At 44.5% G+C, this 17,847-nt stretch overlaps 1 protein-coding gene across 1 annotated transcript; it reads left to right on the top strand.

Annotated features, from left to right (window-relative positions):
• The first annotated feature begins 6,186 nt into the window (after positions 1-6,186).
• LOC147574355 (uncharacterized) lies at positions 6,187-16,282 on the top strand. Its single transcript, XM_086687280.1, has 2 exons — positions 6,187-6,764; positions 15,393-16,282. The coding sequence occupies exons 1-2, from the start codon at positions 6,229-6,231 to the stop codon at positions 15,907-15,909; spliced, it is 1,053 nt and encodes a 350-aa protein (XP_086543406.1). The 5' UTR covers positions 6,187-6,228; the 3' UTR covers positions 15,910-16,282.
• Positions 16,283-17,847: the final 1,565 nt, after the last annotated feature.

The raw sequence follows: 17,847 nt of genomic DNA, 5'->3' as shown, positions 1-17,847 counted from the left end.
ACCCAGCGCTGTGCTTCTGTGGATCCATCCCTCGGACGGGTCGGCCTCCCTCCCTGGTGCTGCAGGGCCCCTCCCTCAGGGGACCACCGACAGCAAAGCGAGCGGAGCCCGCCCCTCCCGCCCCTGTGCACCTTGCGGATCCACCCCGGTTAATACGCCAGATCCCATGAAAGCAGCACCACAAGCCTGGCAGTGTGCAAGTAGCCCACACAGGGGCCACTCCACTCCACAGTGAGTCCTGCCCCTGGGCGAGGGGAAGATAAGGTACACACCAGTCTGACTGTGGCCCCAGCGGTGGGCTGGGGACAGACATCTGGTCTGACTGCGGCCCCGCCCACCAACACAAGTTACTCCAGACAGCACAGGGGAAGTGCCCTGCAGTTCCGCACCACCCCAGGGACTATCCAAAATGACGAAACGGAAGAATTCTCCTCCAAAGAAACTCCAGGAAGTAGCGACAGCTAACGAATTGATCAAAAACGATTTAAGCAATATAGCGGAAAAAGAATTTAGAATAATAGTCCTAAAATTCATCGCTGGGCTTGAAAAAAGTGTAGAGGACAGCAGAGAATCTATTGCTACAGAGATCAAGGGACTAAGAAATAGTCAGGAGGAGCTAAAAAAAAAATGCTATAAATGAGGTGCAAAATAAAAGAGAGGCGACCACAGCTCGGATTGAATAGGCAGAGGAGAGAACAGGTGAATTAGAAGATAAAATTATGGAAAAAGAGGAAGCTGAGAAAAAGAGATAAAAAAAATCCAGGAGTATGAGGGGAGAATTAGAGAACTAAGTGATGCAATAAAACGCAACAATATCCGTATACTAGGAATTCCAGAAGAGGAAGACAGAGAGAAAGGGGCTGAAGGTGTATTTGAAGAAATCATAGCTGAGAACTTCCCTGATCTGGGGAAGGAAAAAGGCACTGAAATCCAAGAGGCACAGAGAACTCACTTCAGACGTAACTTGAATCGATCTTCTGCACGACATATCATAGTGAAACTGGCAAAACACAAGGAGAAAGAGAAAATTCTGAAAGCAGCTAGGGATAAACACGCTCTAACATATAAAGGGAGACCGATAAGACTAGTGACAGACCTGCCTACTGAAACTTGGCAGGCCAGAAAGGAATGGCAGGAAATCTTCAATGTGATGAACGGAAAAAATATGCAGCCGAGAATCCTTTATCCGGCAAGTCTGTCATTCAGAATAGAAGGAGAAATAAACGTCTTCCCAAACAAACAAAAACTCAAGGAATTCATCACCACTAAACCAGCCCTACAAGAGATCCTAAGGGGGATTCTGTGAGTGAAATGTTCAAGGACCACAAAGTACCAGAGATATCGCTACAAGCATGAAACCTACAGACATCACGATGACTCTAAACCCATATCTTTCTACAATAACACTAAATGTCAATGGACTAAATGCTCCAACCAAAAGACATAGGGTATCAGAATGGATAAAAACAACAAAACAAAACAAAACAAAACAAAACAAAACAAAACAAGACCCATCTATTTGCTGTCTACAAGAGACTCACTTTAGACCTGAGGAGATCTTCAGATTGAAAGTGAGGGGATGGAGAACTATCTATCATGCTACTGGAAGTCAAAAGAAAGCTGGAGTAGCCATACTTACATCAGACAAACTAGACTTTAAATTAAAGGCCGTAACAAGAGACGAAGAAGGGCATTATATAATAATTTCAGGGTCTATCCATCAGGAAGAGCTAACAATTATAAATGTCTATGCACTGAATATGGGAGCCCCCAAATATATAAAACAATTAATCACAAACATAAGCAACCTTATTGAGAAGAATGTGGTCATTGCAGGGGACTTTAACACTCCACTTACAGTAATGGATAGATCATCTAGACACAGGATCAATAAAGAAACAAGGGTCCTGAATGATACAGTGGATCAGATGGACTTAACAGATATATTTAGAACTCTGCATCCCAAAGCAACAGAATATACGTTCTTCTCGAATGCACATGGAACATTCTCCAAGATAGATCACATACTGGCTCACAAAACAGCCCTTCATAAGTATAAAAGAATTGAGATCATACCATGCACACTTTCAGACCTCAATGCTATGAAGCTGGAAATCAACCACAGGAAAAAGTCTGGAAAACCTCCAAAAGCATGGGGGTTAAGGAACACCCTACTAAAGAATGAATGGGTCAACCAGGCAATCAGAGAAGAAATTAAAAACTATATGGAAACCAACGAAAATGAAAATACAACAATCCAAACGCTTTGGGATGCAGCGAAGGCAGTCCTGAGAGGAAAATACATCGCAATCCAGGCCTATCTCAAGAAACAAGAAAAATCCCAAATACAAAATCTAACAGCACACCTAAAGGAAATAGGAGCAGAACAGCAAAGACACCCCAAACCCAGCAGAAGAAGAGAAATAATAAAGATCAGAGCGGAAATAAACAATATAGAATCTAAAAAGACTGCACAGCAGATCAATGAAACCAAGAGTTGGTTTTTTGAAAAAATAAACAAAATTGATAAACCTCCAGCCAGGCTTCTCAAAAAGAAAAGGGAGATAATCCAAATAGACAAAATCGTGAATGAAAATGGAATTATTACAACCAATCCCTCAGAAATACAAGCAATTATCAGGGAATACTATGAAAAATTACCTGCCAACACACTGGACAACCTGGAGGAAATGGACAAATTCCTAAGCACCCACACACTTCCCAAACTCAAACAGGAAGAAATAGAAAACTTGAACAGACCCATAACCAGCAAAGAAATTGAATCAGCTATCAAAAATCTCCCAACAAATACGAGTCCAGGACCAGATGCCTACCCAGGGGAATTCTACCAGACATTCAAAGCAGAGATAATACCTGTCCTTCTCAACCTATTCCAAAAAATAGAAAGGGAAGGGAAACTTCCATCCAGCATTACTTTGATTCCTAAACCAGACAGAGACCCAGCAAAAAAAGAAAACTACAGGCCAATAACCCTGATGAATATGGATGCAAAAATTGCCAATAAGATACTAGCAAATCGAATTCAACAGCACATAAAAAGAATTATTCACCATGAACCATGATCAAGTGGGATTCATTCCTGGGCTGCAGGGCTGATTTAACATTTGCAAATCAATCAATGTGATACATCCCATTAATAAAAGAAAAGATAAGAACCATATGATCCTGTGCATCGATGCAGAAAAAGGATTTGACAAAATTCAGCATCCTTTCTTAATTAAAAACTCTCGAGAAAGTCGGGATAGAAGGAACATACCTAAACATCATAAAAGCCATCTATGAAAAGCCCACAGCTAATATCATCCTCAATGGGGAAACACTGAGAGCTTTCCCCCTGTGATCAGGAACACGACAGGGATGTCCACTCTCACCACTGTTGTTTAACATAGTGTTGGAAGTGCTAGCATCAGCAATCAGACAACAAAAGGAAACATCAAACATCAAAATTGGCAAAGATGAAGTCAAGCCTTCACTTTTTGCAGATGACACGATATTATACATGGAAAACACGAAAGACTCCACCAAAAGTCTGCTAGAACTGATACATGAATTCACCAAAGTCGCAGGATACAAACTCAATGTACAGAAATCAGTTGCATTCTTATACACTAATAATGAAGCAACAGAAAGACAAATAAAGAAACTGATCCCATTCACAATTGCACCAAGAAGCATAAAATACCTAGGAATAAACCTACACAAAGATGTAAAAGATCTGTATGCTGAAAACTATAGAAAGCTTACGAAGGAAATTGAAGAAGATATCAAGAAATGGAAAAAACATTCCTTGCTCATGGATTGAAAGAATAAATATTGTTAAAATGTCAATACTACCCAAAGCTATGTACACATTCAATGGAATCCCAATCAAAATTGCACCAGCATTCTTCTCAAAGCTAGAACAAGCAATCCTAAAATGTGTATGGAACCACAAAAGACCCCGAATAGCCAAAGTAATCTTGAAGAAGAAGACCAAAGCGGGAGGCATCACAATGCCAGACTTTAGCCTCTACTACAAAGCTATAATCATCAAGACAGCACGGTATTGGCACAAAAACAGACACATAGACCAACGGAATAGAATAGAAACCCCAGAATTAGACCCACAAAAGTATGGCCAACTAATCTTTGACAAAGCAGGAAAGAATATCCAACGGAAAAAAGACAGTCTCTTTAACAAATGGTGCTGGGAGAACTCGACAGCAACATGCAGAAGGATGAAACTAGACCCCTTTCTTACACCATTCACAAAAATAAACTCAAAATGGATGAAGGACCAGAATGTGAGACAGGAAACCATCAAAACCCTAGAGGAGAGAGCAGGAGAACACCTCTCTGACCTCAGCCGCAGAAATTTCTTACTTGACACATCCCCAAAGGCAAGGGAATTAAAAGCAAAAATGAACTGTTGGGACCTCATGAAGATAAAAAGCTTCTGCACTGCAAAGGAAACAATCAACAAAACTAAAAGGCAACCAACGGAATGGGAAAAGATATTTGCAAATGACATATCGGACACAGGGCTAGTATCCAAAATCTATAAAGAGCTCACCAAACTCCACACCCGAAAAGCAAATAATGCAGTGAAGAAATGGGCAGAAAACATGAATAGACACTTCTCTAAAGAAGACACCCAGATGGCCAACAGACACACGAAAAGATGCTCAACGTCGCTCCTCATGAGGGAAACACAATCAAAACCGCACTGAGATACTACCTCACGCCAGTCAGAGTGGCAAAAAGGAACAAATCGGGAAACTACAGATGCTGGCGAGGATGTGGAGAAACGGGAACCCTCTTGCACTGTTGGTGGGAACGCAAACTGGTGCAGCCTCTCTGGAAAACAGTGTGGAGGTTCCTCAGAAAATTAAAAATAGATCTAGCCTATGACCCAGCAATAGCACTGCTAGGAATTTACCCAAGGGATACAGGAGTGCTGATGATGCACAGGGGCACTTGTACCCCAATGTTTATAGCAGCACTCTCAACAACAGCCAAATTATGGAAAGAGCCTTTAAATGTCCATCAACTCATGAAAGGATAAAGAATTTATGGTTTATATACACAATGGAATACTACGTGGCAACGAGAAAGAATGAAACATGCCCTTTTGTGGCAACATGGATGGAACTGGAGAGTATTATGCTAAGTGAAAAGAGTGTTATGCTAAGTGAAATAAGTCATACAAAGACAGATACCATACGTTTTCACTCTTATGTGGATCCTGAGAAACTTACCGGAAGACCATGGGGGAGGGGAAGGGGGAAAAAAAAGGTTAGAGAGGGAGGGAGCCAAAAGATAAGAGACTCTTAAAAACTGAGAAGAAACTGAGGGTTGATGGGGGGGGGGGGGGGTGGGAGGGAGGGGTGGGTTCGTGATATGTATTGAGGAGGGCACCTGTTGGGATGAGCACTGGGTGTTGTATGGAAACCAATTTGACAATAAATTTCATACTAAAAAAAGAATAAGAAACAAAAATAAAGCAATGTCTTCCACAAGATAAGAGCATCTGGAGAAATAAAACCAAACATACATGACACCAAGGTTAACACTTCATGAACTATGAAGCATGGCAGTGATGGGAACCATACAGATAATTGTCTGCCACGGTTGTAGGGTAGAGGACGTGATCCAAGGTAGAAACATCCAACAAAATCCAGTCCAGTGGCTAGAAATCAGCAACGTCATATAAATATACAGCTGTCCCCTTTGCTCAAAACTGCCCCACAAAAGAGGGCCTTTTCTTCTTGTCACATGCAGATCATTACTCATGCCACTGACCATTGGAAGAAATGCACCACCAAAAATAGGACGGCCCTTATCCTACCTGCTAGGGGATACAGGAGGGAGAGTACGAAATGTAATTGCAAATGCCACCTATCACGTGACAGCCCACGGAGGAGGAAGATGAGGAGAAAGTGGTCAGGAAGATGCCAGTGGGTGTGAATCAGGAGGAAACACAGACCAGATAGAATTCATCACATCGAGAAAAGAAATTTTGTTTCCCACAAGTTTAAACCATTACATGCACAAACATTATTGTGTAATCTGATAATTAGTTAATATTAGGTAAACAAACACAAGGAAGATGTGTTGACAACTCACCATGGACGGGCAGTATATAAGAGGCCATGGCACGAGGAGACGTCAGACTCAAGCCCCTCACTCTCCTGGAAAGCATCCCAGAACCCTCCACCCTCTGACACCATGGTCAACTCCTGTTGTGGCTCCGTCTGCTCTGACCAGGGCTGTGGCCAGGAGACTTGTTGCCGCCCCAGCTGCTGCCAGACCACCTGCTGCAGGACCACCTGCTGTCGCCCCAGCTGCTGTGGCTCCAGCTGCTGCCGCCCCTGCTGTGGGGGTTCCAGCTGCTGTGGCTCCAGCTGCTGCCAGCCTTGCTGCCGCCCCACATGCTGCCAGACCACCTGCTGCAGGACCACTTGCTGCCGCCCCAGCTGCTGTGGTTCCAGCTGCTGCCGCCCCAGCTGCTGCATCTCTAGCTGCTGCCGGCCCTGCTGTGGGGGTTCCAGCTGCTGTGGCTCCAGCTGCTGCCAGCCTTGCTGCCGCCCCACCTGCTGCCAGACCACCTGCTGCCGGACCACCTGCTGCCGCCCCTGCTGTGGGGGTTCCAGCGGCTGTGGCTCGAATTGCTGTGGCTCCAGCTGCTGCCAGCCTTGCTGCCGCCCCACCTGCTGCCAGACCACCTGCTGCCGGACCACCTGCTGCCGCCCCACCTGCTGTGTGTCCAGCTGCTGCCGCCCCAGCTGTTGCTAGACCCCCTGCCACCACCCAACCTGCTCTAGTGGCTCTTGCTGCTGCTGAGTGCCCTGACCTGCACCCTGCTGTTTTCATCAGCCAATCTCCTTCATGTCGTCCAACTGGGAGCTGAATCATGTGAGGCCAACTGTAAAACCTCAGTTCCCAGTGATTTTTCAACTGGTTGGTCTTGGAATATACCTCCCTACCGCCCACTCCCTCCTCACCGCCTTGTTACTAACTCCACCCCAAATCACTACAAAGACTGTATTATCTGATATATGTTAACATGCCATTCTGATTGATGTATCAGCTACTGCCAGATTTTCTAGTATGGAGATGTTTCTGTATGTCAAATAAATCTTGATTTTCCAGGCATAAATATAAGAAATAGTGTCTCATTCTTTTTCCTTCTTCAATGGTCACCCTTAGCTGTCAGGTCTTCTACTATTCTCTGCACAACGAGCAGATCATACCAGGCGATTTCAGGATTTTCACTTCTATCACCTCGGCGCTTCCCACGCTAACAGTGTAGGATGGTGGCTTGCAGCAAGCACCTGGAACTCTGCGGAGGGCTCAGTCTACGTGAAGAAACGTAAATCACAGGACAGAGCAGTAAAGGCAAGTGCCTGGGAGAAGCGTTCGAAAGGTGGCCAGTAGTTGGTGGATAAGTGCTCTAGCCTCTTTCCCCTTGAGTGGGCGTGTGAGACCAGAGGGCCTCAGTAGCACTGAACGAACCCCCGATGCCCACAGGACTCACCTGCTCTTGAAATCAACCTGGATTGGTTTCCACCCTTCCCTGGATCACTTCACAGTATCCCTAGAGCACTACTTGGGACCACCTCCCAGACAATCTACTTGGTCTCAAGCCTCTGTTTTGAGCTCTGACCCTGAGGTCGACCTGACACCAGTGTTCCAAGTCTCAGTAACAGTGCCTTCAAACATTTCCCTATGATATGAACGGTCACTGGGTGACACCGTGGGCTCTCGACCTTATTCTCCGCTGAACCACTGAATCTTTTCATAGGATGTTGTTTCTTCTCACAGTTGGTGCACACTTGGTTTTAGACTTCCTGTGTCCAATTCTTGGAAGATCATATATCCCAAAGGACCGCCGACACTCCCACGAATAAAACAGCTCACCATGTTAGGAAGTGTCTCTCTCAAGGAGGCTATGCTTAAGGCAGACCGCACCAAACTGCGATTCTCACGTTGCATTCAAAACACCAGAGCCTACAACGGGTATTCCTGCATAAGTACTGCATAAGGAAGGAGGTGCTCTCAGGAGACCCAGTGCAAAGCGGAGTCAGCACAGGGTAGTAAAAGAAGCTAAGACAAAGGGTGCTTTCAGTTCAGCTCCACCCCCGTATTCTGACCCACACATGAGGGGTGTGTACTGGGCCACAGACTTGCTCATCTTAGTGGAAAAAGCGGCTGGGCCTTTGTGCTCCTACGTCAACATCCTTTGGTGAGTGGAAAGGATGGAGAGCAAGAACTCCAGGTGTCCCCCACCCCAGAGCCTGAGACAGTTACCCGCAGATAGTGCGTGATCAGTGTGAACCACGCGTAGCCCACACTCAACTACCTTGTGGATGAGGGCATGTATGGCAAAGAGAATCAGAATGGGATATCGTATACCTACTCCTGGTTCTGCCCATATCTATGCATTTCTCTCAGTAACCTTGCTCCAGGTCGTTTGCCACAGTTTCTATAAAAACCTAGAAGATGAGAGTTAATGGGCAGCTTCTGCGCTCTTTTAGCTGACTTGCCTGGTATAGTGACCATGGTCTCCATTCCTGAGAGTTCTGAACCCATGGTTCCTGTGTCCTCTTCAGACTACAACTACTTGTCCATCTGCAGTGAATGTCAGGAATAGGAATACCACAAATGTCCCTGTAGATATCCTGAATCCTAAAAATATTCCCTCTGGCCCCTGTAGCTCCTAACGTTGACTACTGCCCTCATGGCACTAGAAGTCCATGGAATAAGGTGGCAGCCAGGGGTTTAATTCCAATCAGAACTTTACCATGTCCCTTCCATTTAGTTTTCCTGCCTTAGAGCCGTGATCTCTAGTTGAACACAGCCTACAATTCTGGTAGAAGGAGGCACAAATTCCCCCCAAGGGATCATTGGGATGAAGGTAGTCGGGAAACGTCTCCTTTAACTCTCACATCTAATCAGTATATTCAAAAACAGACCATGAAGGATTGTGGGTATCCAGCAAGGAGTTCAACTCAGATCCCATGTCCAACAGTCTGCAAACATATGAGTATTTCAGCGTGCTCTGAGACAATGGCTGTAGATTCCTCAGGCAAGGATTAGAGAAATTCTATGATATGCACTTGCCGTTGTCCTTCACATCCGATGGCTAACAGACACAAGGAAAGATGTTCGACATCACTCCTCATCAGGGAAATACAAATCAAAACCACAATGAGATACCACCTCACACCTGTCAGAATGGCAAAAATTAACAACTCAGGAAACAACAGATGATGGAGAGGATGTGGAGAAGGGGAACACTTTTGCGCTGCTGGTGGGACTGCAAACTGGTACAGCCACTCTGGGAAACAGTATGGAGGTTCCTCAGAAAATTAAAAACAGAGATTTCCAAATTATGGAAAGAGTCCAAATGTCCATTTGGTCCTAACCATCCTATTGATGGGTTAATGGTCTGAAAACAGCATAGTCTGCAAACTGTCATCGATCATGGCTTTCCATTTGATCCATAATCTCAGCCTTTGTTCTTTTATTTTTTTGTAAAAAAAAAAATTTATTGATTGATTTTAAGAGACAGAAAGTGATAGAGAGTGAGCACACAAATGGGGGAGGGGCAGAAAGTGAGAGGGAGAAAGAATCCTAAGCAGACTCTGCACGGTCAGTGTAGAAGCAAACACAGGTCTTAGTCTCACAAACTGTGAGACAATGACTTAAGCCAGCCAAAATCAAGAGTCAGATACCTAACCAACTGAGCCACTGAGGCTCCCCTGTTCTTTTATTCTTAAGCTCTTTTAAATTCATGTACACACACACACACACACACACACACACACACACACACACACACATATAATTGTACCTTAGTTGTCTGCCCCATTACCTACTATGTGGGACATCATGCTCTCTTATCCATACTGCTAGGTCCCTGAGGGTGACACATCATTCTGCCCCCTTTGTCATTCCAACCTTGCTGGCAATCACATAATTATATCCACAGAACTTTCTAAAGTTACATGTCCACCTGGATTCTGCCATTCAGGGATAATATCATCCCTGTTTTTCCTAGGGAGCATAGTTTAGCCACTTCTATCTGATTTTAGAGAATAATCACTACTATCTCAGTACCTAGCTGACAGTGATACTTGATGATTCCATAATATCTTAGTAAAGAGAGTACCTCCTGATCTCTCCAAGGGAACATAGCCAGTTAGGCTTTGTGACTTTATAACCTTATTTGAGCATTTCTACTTCTCTGCACTTTCAATCCCTCCCTTCTCACCCGAGTGTGCTGTGGCCATAGATAAATCTATACTGGTTACCTACTGTTATGTAACATTACCTCAAAATTTAGCAGCTTAAAATGACTCTCATTTGTTATCTCATTTCCATGGATCAAAAACCAGGCAGAGCCCACCTAGACTCTCCAATTCATAGAGGTTCACTAGGTTGCACTCAAGGTGCTGGCTGGCACTGGGGTGTCATTTGAGGATGCGACTGGGGAAGAATCCACTTCCAAACTCACTTATATGGTCATTGGCAGGATTCAATTCCTTGCACTCCACAGGAGGGAGGACCTCACTTCCTTGCTGGTTGTTGAATGAGACTGTGCTCAGTTCTTTGCTGCAAGGATCTCTCCCACATAGGACCTGGCTTCATCAAAGCCAGTGAGAGAGAGAGAAAGAGTTGGCATTAAAATGAAAATCACAGGACTCCTGGGTGGCTCAGTAGTTAGGCGTCTGACTTTGGCTTGGGTCATGATTTCACTACTCATGAGTTCGAGCCCCATGTTGGGCTCTGTGCTGATGGCTCAGAGCCTGGAGCCTGCTTCAGATTCTATGGTCTCCCTCTATCTCTGCCCCCCACCCCCACTTGTGTGTACTCTCTCTCTCTCTCTCAATAATAAATAAAAACATTAAAAAATGAAAATCACAACCTTTTGTAACTTAATCACTTGATGTTGTCATATCCTGTGATTTAGAAGCAAGTTACTCAAGGAGAAGGAATTACATGAGACCATGAACACCAAGAGGTGTAAATCTTTGGGCCTTCTTGGAAGCTGCCTACCAAAACTCTTATATAATATTGAGTGAAAGAATCAAAACACATTTACACTAAGAATTTCTTCATATAAAAATTCAGGGGGGGGGGCGCCTGGGTGGCGCAGTCGGTTAAGCGTCCGACTTCAGCCAGGTCACGATCTCGCGGTCTGTGAGTTCGAGCCCCGCGTCAGGCTCTGGGCTGATGGCTCAGAGCCTGGAGCCTGTTTCCGATTCTGTGTCTCCCCCTCTTTCTGCCCCTCCCCCGTTCATGCTCTGTCTCTCTCTGTCCCAAAAATAAATAAACGTTAAAAAAAAAAAAAATTAAAAAAAAAAATTCAGGGGGGCATCTGGGTGCTCAGTGAGTTAAGCGTCTGAATTCAGCTCAGGTAATGATCTCACAGTTCGTGGGTTCAAGCCCCTCATCATGCTCTGTGCTGACAGCCCAGAGCCTGGAGCCTGCTTCAGATTCTGTGCCCCTCTCTCTCTCTCCCCCTCCCCTACTCACACTCTGTCTCTCTCTCTCTGTCTCTCAAAAAAATAAATAAATAAATGTTAAAAAATTTTTTTAAATTCAGCAACATGTAAAATGAAACTATATTTTTAGATGTGAATACCCAGGTAATAAAACTGTGAAAAAATACATTAAAGGTTACTTGAAAAGTGAGTACAGTAATCATCTGTAGGGTGGGAAAAGGATTGTGTACAAGAAGAGACATATCAAGAGCTTTCTTAGGAGTAACAATGTTCTATTCCTTGACTCAAGTTTTGGGTATATAGATGTTTACTTCATAACTATTTTTTAAATCATGCATGCATAGTTCATCTGCTTTTCAGCATATGTGCATTTTATATAATATGAAAGAGATTTAAAATTTTGGGGTGGACTGAAATGCACATTCTGTTTAAGATTTAAAATGAAATATGAACTTACCCTTTTCTTACATCATACACAAAAATAAACTCAAAAAGGATGAAAGACCTAAAAGTAAGACAGGAAACCAACAAAATCCTAGAGGAGAAAACAAGCAACACCTCTTTGACCTTGGCCACAGCAACTTCTTACTGGACGTGTCTCCGCATGCAAGGGAAACAAAAGCAAAAGTGAACTATTGGGACCTCATCAAGATAAAAAGCTTCTGCACCGCAAAAGAAACAATCGACAAAACTAAACGGCAACTGACAGAATGGGAGAAGATATCTGCAAATGACCTATGGGATAAGGGGTTAGTATCCAAAATCTATAAAGAACTTATCAAAATCAACACCTAAAAAAAACAAGTAATCCAGGGAAGAAACAGGCAACAGACATGAACAGACACTTCCTGATGGCTAACAGACACAAGGAAAGATGCTCGACATCACTCATCATCAGGGAAATACAAATCAAAACCACAATGAGATATCATCTCACACCTGTCAGAATGGCAAAAATTAACAACTCAGGAAACAACAGATGATGGAGAGGATGTGGAGAAGGGGAACACTTTTGCACTAGCTGGTGGGACTGCAAACTGGTACAGCCACTCTGGGAAACAGTATGGAGGTTCCTCAGAAAATTAAAAACAGAGATTTCCAAATTATGGAAAGAGTCCAAATGTCCACTGACTGACGAATGGATAAAGAAGATAAGGTATATATATACAATGGATTATTACTCGGCGATCAAAAAAATGAAATCTTGCCATTTGCAACAATGTGGATGAGACTATAGAGTGTTTTGTGCTAAGCAAAATAAGTCAGTGAGAGAAAGATAAATACCGTATGATTTCATTCATATGTGGAATTTAAGAAACAAAACAGAAAAACATGGAAAAGGGAAGGGAAAAGAAGATAAAAACAGAGGGGGAGGCAAACGTGAGAGACACTTAAATACAGAGAACAAACTGAGGGTTGCTGGAGGGGTGTTGGGTAAGGGGATGGGTTAGATGGGTGATGGTTATTAAGGAAAGCACTTGTTGGGATGAACACTGGGTGTTATATGTAAGTGATGAATCATTAAATTCTACTCCCAAAACCATTATTACACTATATGCTAACTTAGATTTAAATAAAAATTTTAAAATGTTATAAAATAAAATACTAGAGTTAAAAAAAAAGAAAGATGATTTTAAGGAATGCCTGGTTACCCTATCATGAAATTAATTGGTAATAGTTAAGATAAATCTTGGTACTTGTCTAGTAGAGCACAGAAAAAAGTAGAGATATATGTATCAACGTTAAGTGATTCTCACAGACATAAGACAAGTCAACAGTGCCAAAGAGAAGAGTATTATATATACTATAGTAATTATATATGTACTACATATTATCTTATGGTCTAGATCAAAACAAATCCATGGTGCAAAACATATTAAAACAGTGATTGCCTCCATGGTAGTGGGGACTTCACTAAAGGACTTTCTGGTAAAATGGAAATGTTCATTTGATAGATGTGGGAATTACACGGACCTGCTACTGTGTATCAAAACTCATCACTATGGATGACTAAGGATTTATGAATTTCAATTGTGTAAATTCCACCTAAATTATGAAATAAAACATTAAAGGTAAACAAGACTAAATTAATTATATGAATAAGTCTATGTCTTTACAAACTCAGCTGATTTGCTTAAATACAGTATCTTTCACTTAGATTACAGTACTGTGAACTCCTTCGATGTTTCTTTCCATATTATATTACAGTTATTTGTATTTGTGTGGGTGGGTGAGGGTTTTTCAGTAGTCTGTAGGTTTCTGGGGAGGAGACCCTAACTCATGCTTACAACGCCAATACTGGCAACGTGTGTATCTCGGATTATCCACTCAAACCAATCTCCTTTATAAAAGGCAGGGACTTGATAGAGGTTCCTCAAAGCTTGAATGAACAGAAAAAAGAGGTAGGTCTCCAAGTGTCATCCTTGGGCCTTTAGCATCAACATCACTTGGATTGGTTAGAAATGCTAAACCTCAGAATCCCCCTGTATTCAGAACCTCTGGAATTTGTCCCAACCATTTCTAATAAGCCCTTCAGATGACTTGGTGCATCATCTGAATGCACTGGACTCTCACTAAATGGACAATAATTCAAAATAGTAGCAAAATGAATTTGATTTGACTAATCACATTTCACATGGATCCAACAAATGTGCACTAGGATTACCTATGAGGTAAGTTCTGAGGAGAAGCACATTCTCAATTCTTTTTGTCCCATTGAAGAATATTTTTAGTTAAGAATGAGGCAAGAATAAAGAAGAGGCTATGTCTTCCAGAATCCAAAGACCATACAGAAAAATGCAACACAAAAAGATATGATGAAAATGTAAACACTCAATGAACTACAAATCATGGCAGTGACTGGAACCATACAAGTAGTTGTCTACATGATTTTAGAGTAGAGAATATGATCCAAAGTTAGAAACATCCAAGAAAACCCATTCCAGTGGCAGAGGTCAGCAACATCACATGCTCATTGGCAGCTGCTCCCTTCCTCATTGATCAACAATGACCCATAAAATTGGAACTTATCCCCTTGTCCCATGCCACCTCCATCCTCTGCAGATGTGATTACTGGCAGAAATGCACAACCAAAACCAGGATTGTCTTCATCCCATCCTGCTAGGGGATGTAGCAGGGGACAGAAACATGTAATTGCAGGTGCCACCTATCACATGAAGCCCTCTGGGAGAAAGATGAGGAAAGAGTGGTCCAGAAGATGCCAGTGGGTATAAGTCAAAAGGAAAAGCAGACCAGACAGAATTTATCACATTTAGAAAAGAAAATTTTGTTCCCCTCAAGTTTAAACCATTACAAAGACAAACATTACTGTGAAATATCATAATTACTTAAATATTAGGTAAACAAAAACAAGGAAGATGTGTTGACAAATCACCCGGTACGAGCAGTATATAAGAGGTCAGGGCACAAGGAGACTTCCAAAGTCCAGCCCCTCACTCTCCTGGAAACCAGCCCAGAACCTCCACCCTCTGACACCATGGTCAACTCCTGTTGTGGCTCCAGCTGCTGCCAGCCTTGTTGCTGCCCCACCTGCTGCAGGACCACCTGCTGCAGGACCACCTGCTGCCAACCCACCTGCTGTGTGTCCAGCTGCTGCCACCCCTGCTGCAGGGGATCCAGCTGCTGTGGCTCCAGCTGCTGCCAGCCTTGCTGCCGCCCCACCTGCTGCCAGACCACCTGCTGCAGGACCACTTGCTGCCGCCCCAGCTGCTGTGGTTCCAGCTGCTGTGGTTCCAGCTGCTGCAGGCCCACCTGCTGCATCTCTAGCTGCTGCCGGCCTTGCTGTGGGGGTTCCAGCTGCTGTGGCTCCAGCTGCTGCCAGCCTTGCTGCCACCCCACCTGCTGCCAGACCACCTGCTGCAGGACCACCTGCTGCCACCCCACCTGCTGTGTGTCCAGCTGCTGCCGCCCCTGCTGTGGGGGTTCCAGCGGCTGTGGCTCGAATTGCTGTGGCTCCAGCTGCTGCCAGCCCTGCTGCCGCCCCACCTGCTGCCAGACCACCTGCTGCCGGACCACCTGCTGCCGCCCCACCTGCTGTGTGTCCAGCTGCTGCCGCCCCAGCTGCTGCATCTCTAGCTGCTGCCAGCCCTGCTGTGGGGGTTCCAGCTGCTGTGGCTCCAGCTGCTGCCAGCCTTGCTGCCGCCCCACCTGCTGCCAGACCACCTGCTGCCGGACCACCTGCTGCCGCCCCACCTGCTGTGTGTCCAGCTGCTGCCGCCCCTGCTGTGGGGGTTCCAGCGGCTGTGGCTCGAATTGCTGTGGCTCCAGCTGCTGCCAGCCTTGCTGCCGCCCCACCTGCTGCCAGACCACCTGCTGCCGGACCACCTGCTGCCGCCCCACCTGCTGTGTGTCCAGCTGCTGCCGCCCCAGCTGTTGCTAGACCCCCTGCCACCACCCAACCTGCTCTAGTGGCTCTTGCTGCTGCTGAGTGCCCTGACCTGCACCCTGCTGTTTTCATCAGCCAATCTCCTTCATGTCGTCCAACTGGGAGCTGAATCATGTGAGGCCAACTGTAAAACCTCAGTTCCCAGTGATTTTCAACTTAGTTGGCTTCTGAATATACCCTCCTCTGCCACCCTCCCACCTCCTTGTTACTATCTCCATCCCAAATCAATACAAAGGTTGAATTTTCTCTGATATCTGTTAACATGTCATCCTAATTGATATATCTGTTTACTGCCAGATTTTCTGATATGGAGATGTTTCTATATGTGAAATAAATCTTAACTTTCCCGGCATACAAATATAAGAAATCGTGTCTCGTTCTTTTTCCTTCTTCGATGGTCACCCTTAGCTGTCAGGTCTTCTATTCTCTGCACAATGAGGAGATCATAGCAGGTGATTTCAGGATTTTCACTTCTATCACCTCAGCACTTCCCACACTAACAGTATAGGATGGTGGCTTGCAGCAAGCACCTGGAACTCTCTGCAGAGGGCTCAGTCTACATGAAGGAGCAGATCGCAAAGGACAGAGCAGGGAAGGAAGTCTCTGGGAGAAGTCCTCAACCAGTGGGCAGTACTTGGTGGGTAAGTACTCTAGCCTCTTTCCCCTCGAGTAGGACATGTGAGACCAGAGAGTCTCAGCAGCACTGCACAAACCCCAGAGGCCCACAGGAGTCATCTGCTCTTGAAATCAACCTGGATTGGCTGCCACCCTTCCCTGGATCACATCAGTTTCCCTAGAACACCACTTGGGGTCACCTCCCAAACAAACTACTTCGTCTCAAACCTCTCTTTTGGGGTCTGACCCTGAGGTCAACTAAACACCAGTGTTCCAAGTCTCAGTAACAGTGCCTTCAAACATTTCCGTATGATATGAATGGTCACAGGGTGACAGGTCAAATCCTGAACTTACTCTCCCCTGAACCACTGAATATTTTGACAGGATGCTGTTTATACAGTTTTGGCACACTTGGTTTTAGAATAGTTGTCTCCTATTTTTAAAATGCCATATATCCTGAAGTACAGGACACACTGCCACAAGTAACATAGCTCACCAGATTAGGAACTGTTTCCTTAATGGGGGCTATGTTTAAGGGAGACCATCCCCAAATGTGATTCTTACATTGCATTTTTTCTTTAAAAATCAGAAAATAAAATGTATTCTTGCACGTGATGTATAAGGAAGTGCTCCTTGGAAAAATCAATGAGAAAGTGAGGGAAACAGGGTAAAGCAGTAAAAATGGCTAAGACAAAATGCAGTTTCAGGTCAATACCAGCCTTACATTCTATGACCCCACTTTTGACAAGTATGGACTGGGTCACATACCTGCTCCTCTTGGAGGCAGAGGGTTTAGGTCTTTGTGCCCCTATACACTTAACACTACTTTTGGACAACCCTTGGCGGGATGTAGGATGGAGAGTACAAATCCCCAGGCTGGTCCCCTCCCTCATCTGAGAGAATTAACTACAGTTCCGTGTGAGCCACTCCTAGTCCATACTCTCACCAGCTTGTGGATAGGGGCATTTATGGCAAAAGGGATCGAATGGGATATCATGTAACTACCCCTGCCTCTGCTCATGTGTATGGATTTCTCTTAGTAACCTTGCTTCATATGATTTTTCACTATTTCTAGAAAAACCAACAAGAGGAGGAGGCTCTCTGATCCTTTAGCTGACTTGTCTGGTGCAGTGACCTAGATCCCCATCCCTGAGAGTCCCAAGCCCATGGTTTCTATGTCCTCTTCAGGCGACACTACTTGCCCATCTGCAGTTATTCCTGGGAACAGGAATACCATGAATGCCCCTGTGGGTCATCTCAATGCTATATGTATTCCTCTTGGCCCCCATAACTCCTAACTTTGCATACTGATTTCCT

This window comes from Puma concolor, chromosome E1 (assembly GCF_028749965.1).
Source record: "Puma concolor isolate L17-30 chromosome E1, mPumCon1.1.hap2, whole genome shotgun sequence".
Classification (NCBI taxonomy): domain Eukaryota; kingdom Metazoa; phylum Chordata; class Mammalia; order Carnivora; family Felidae; genus Puma; species Puma concolor.
This window is presented reverse-complemented; position numbering and strand designations above follow the sequence as displayed.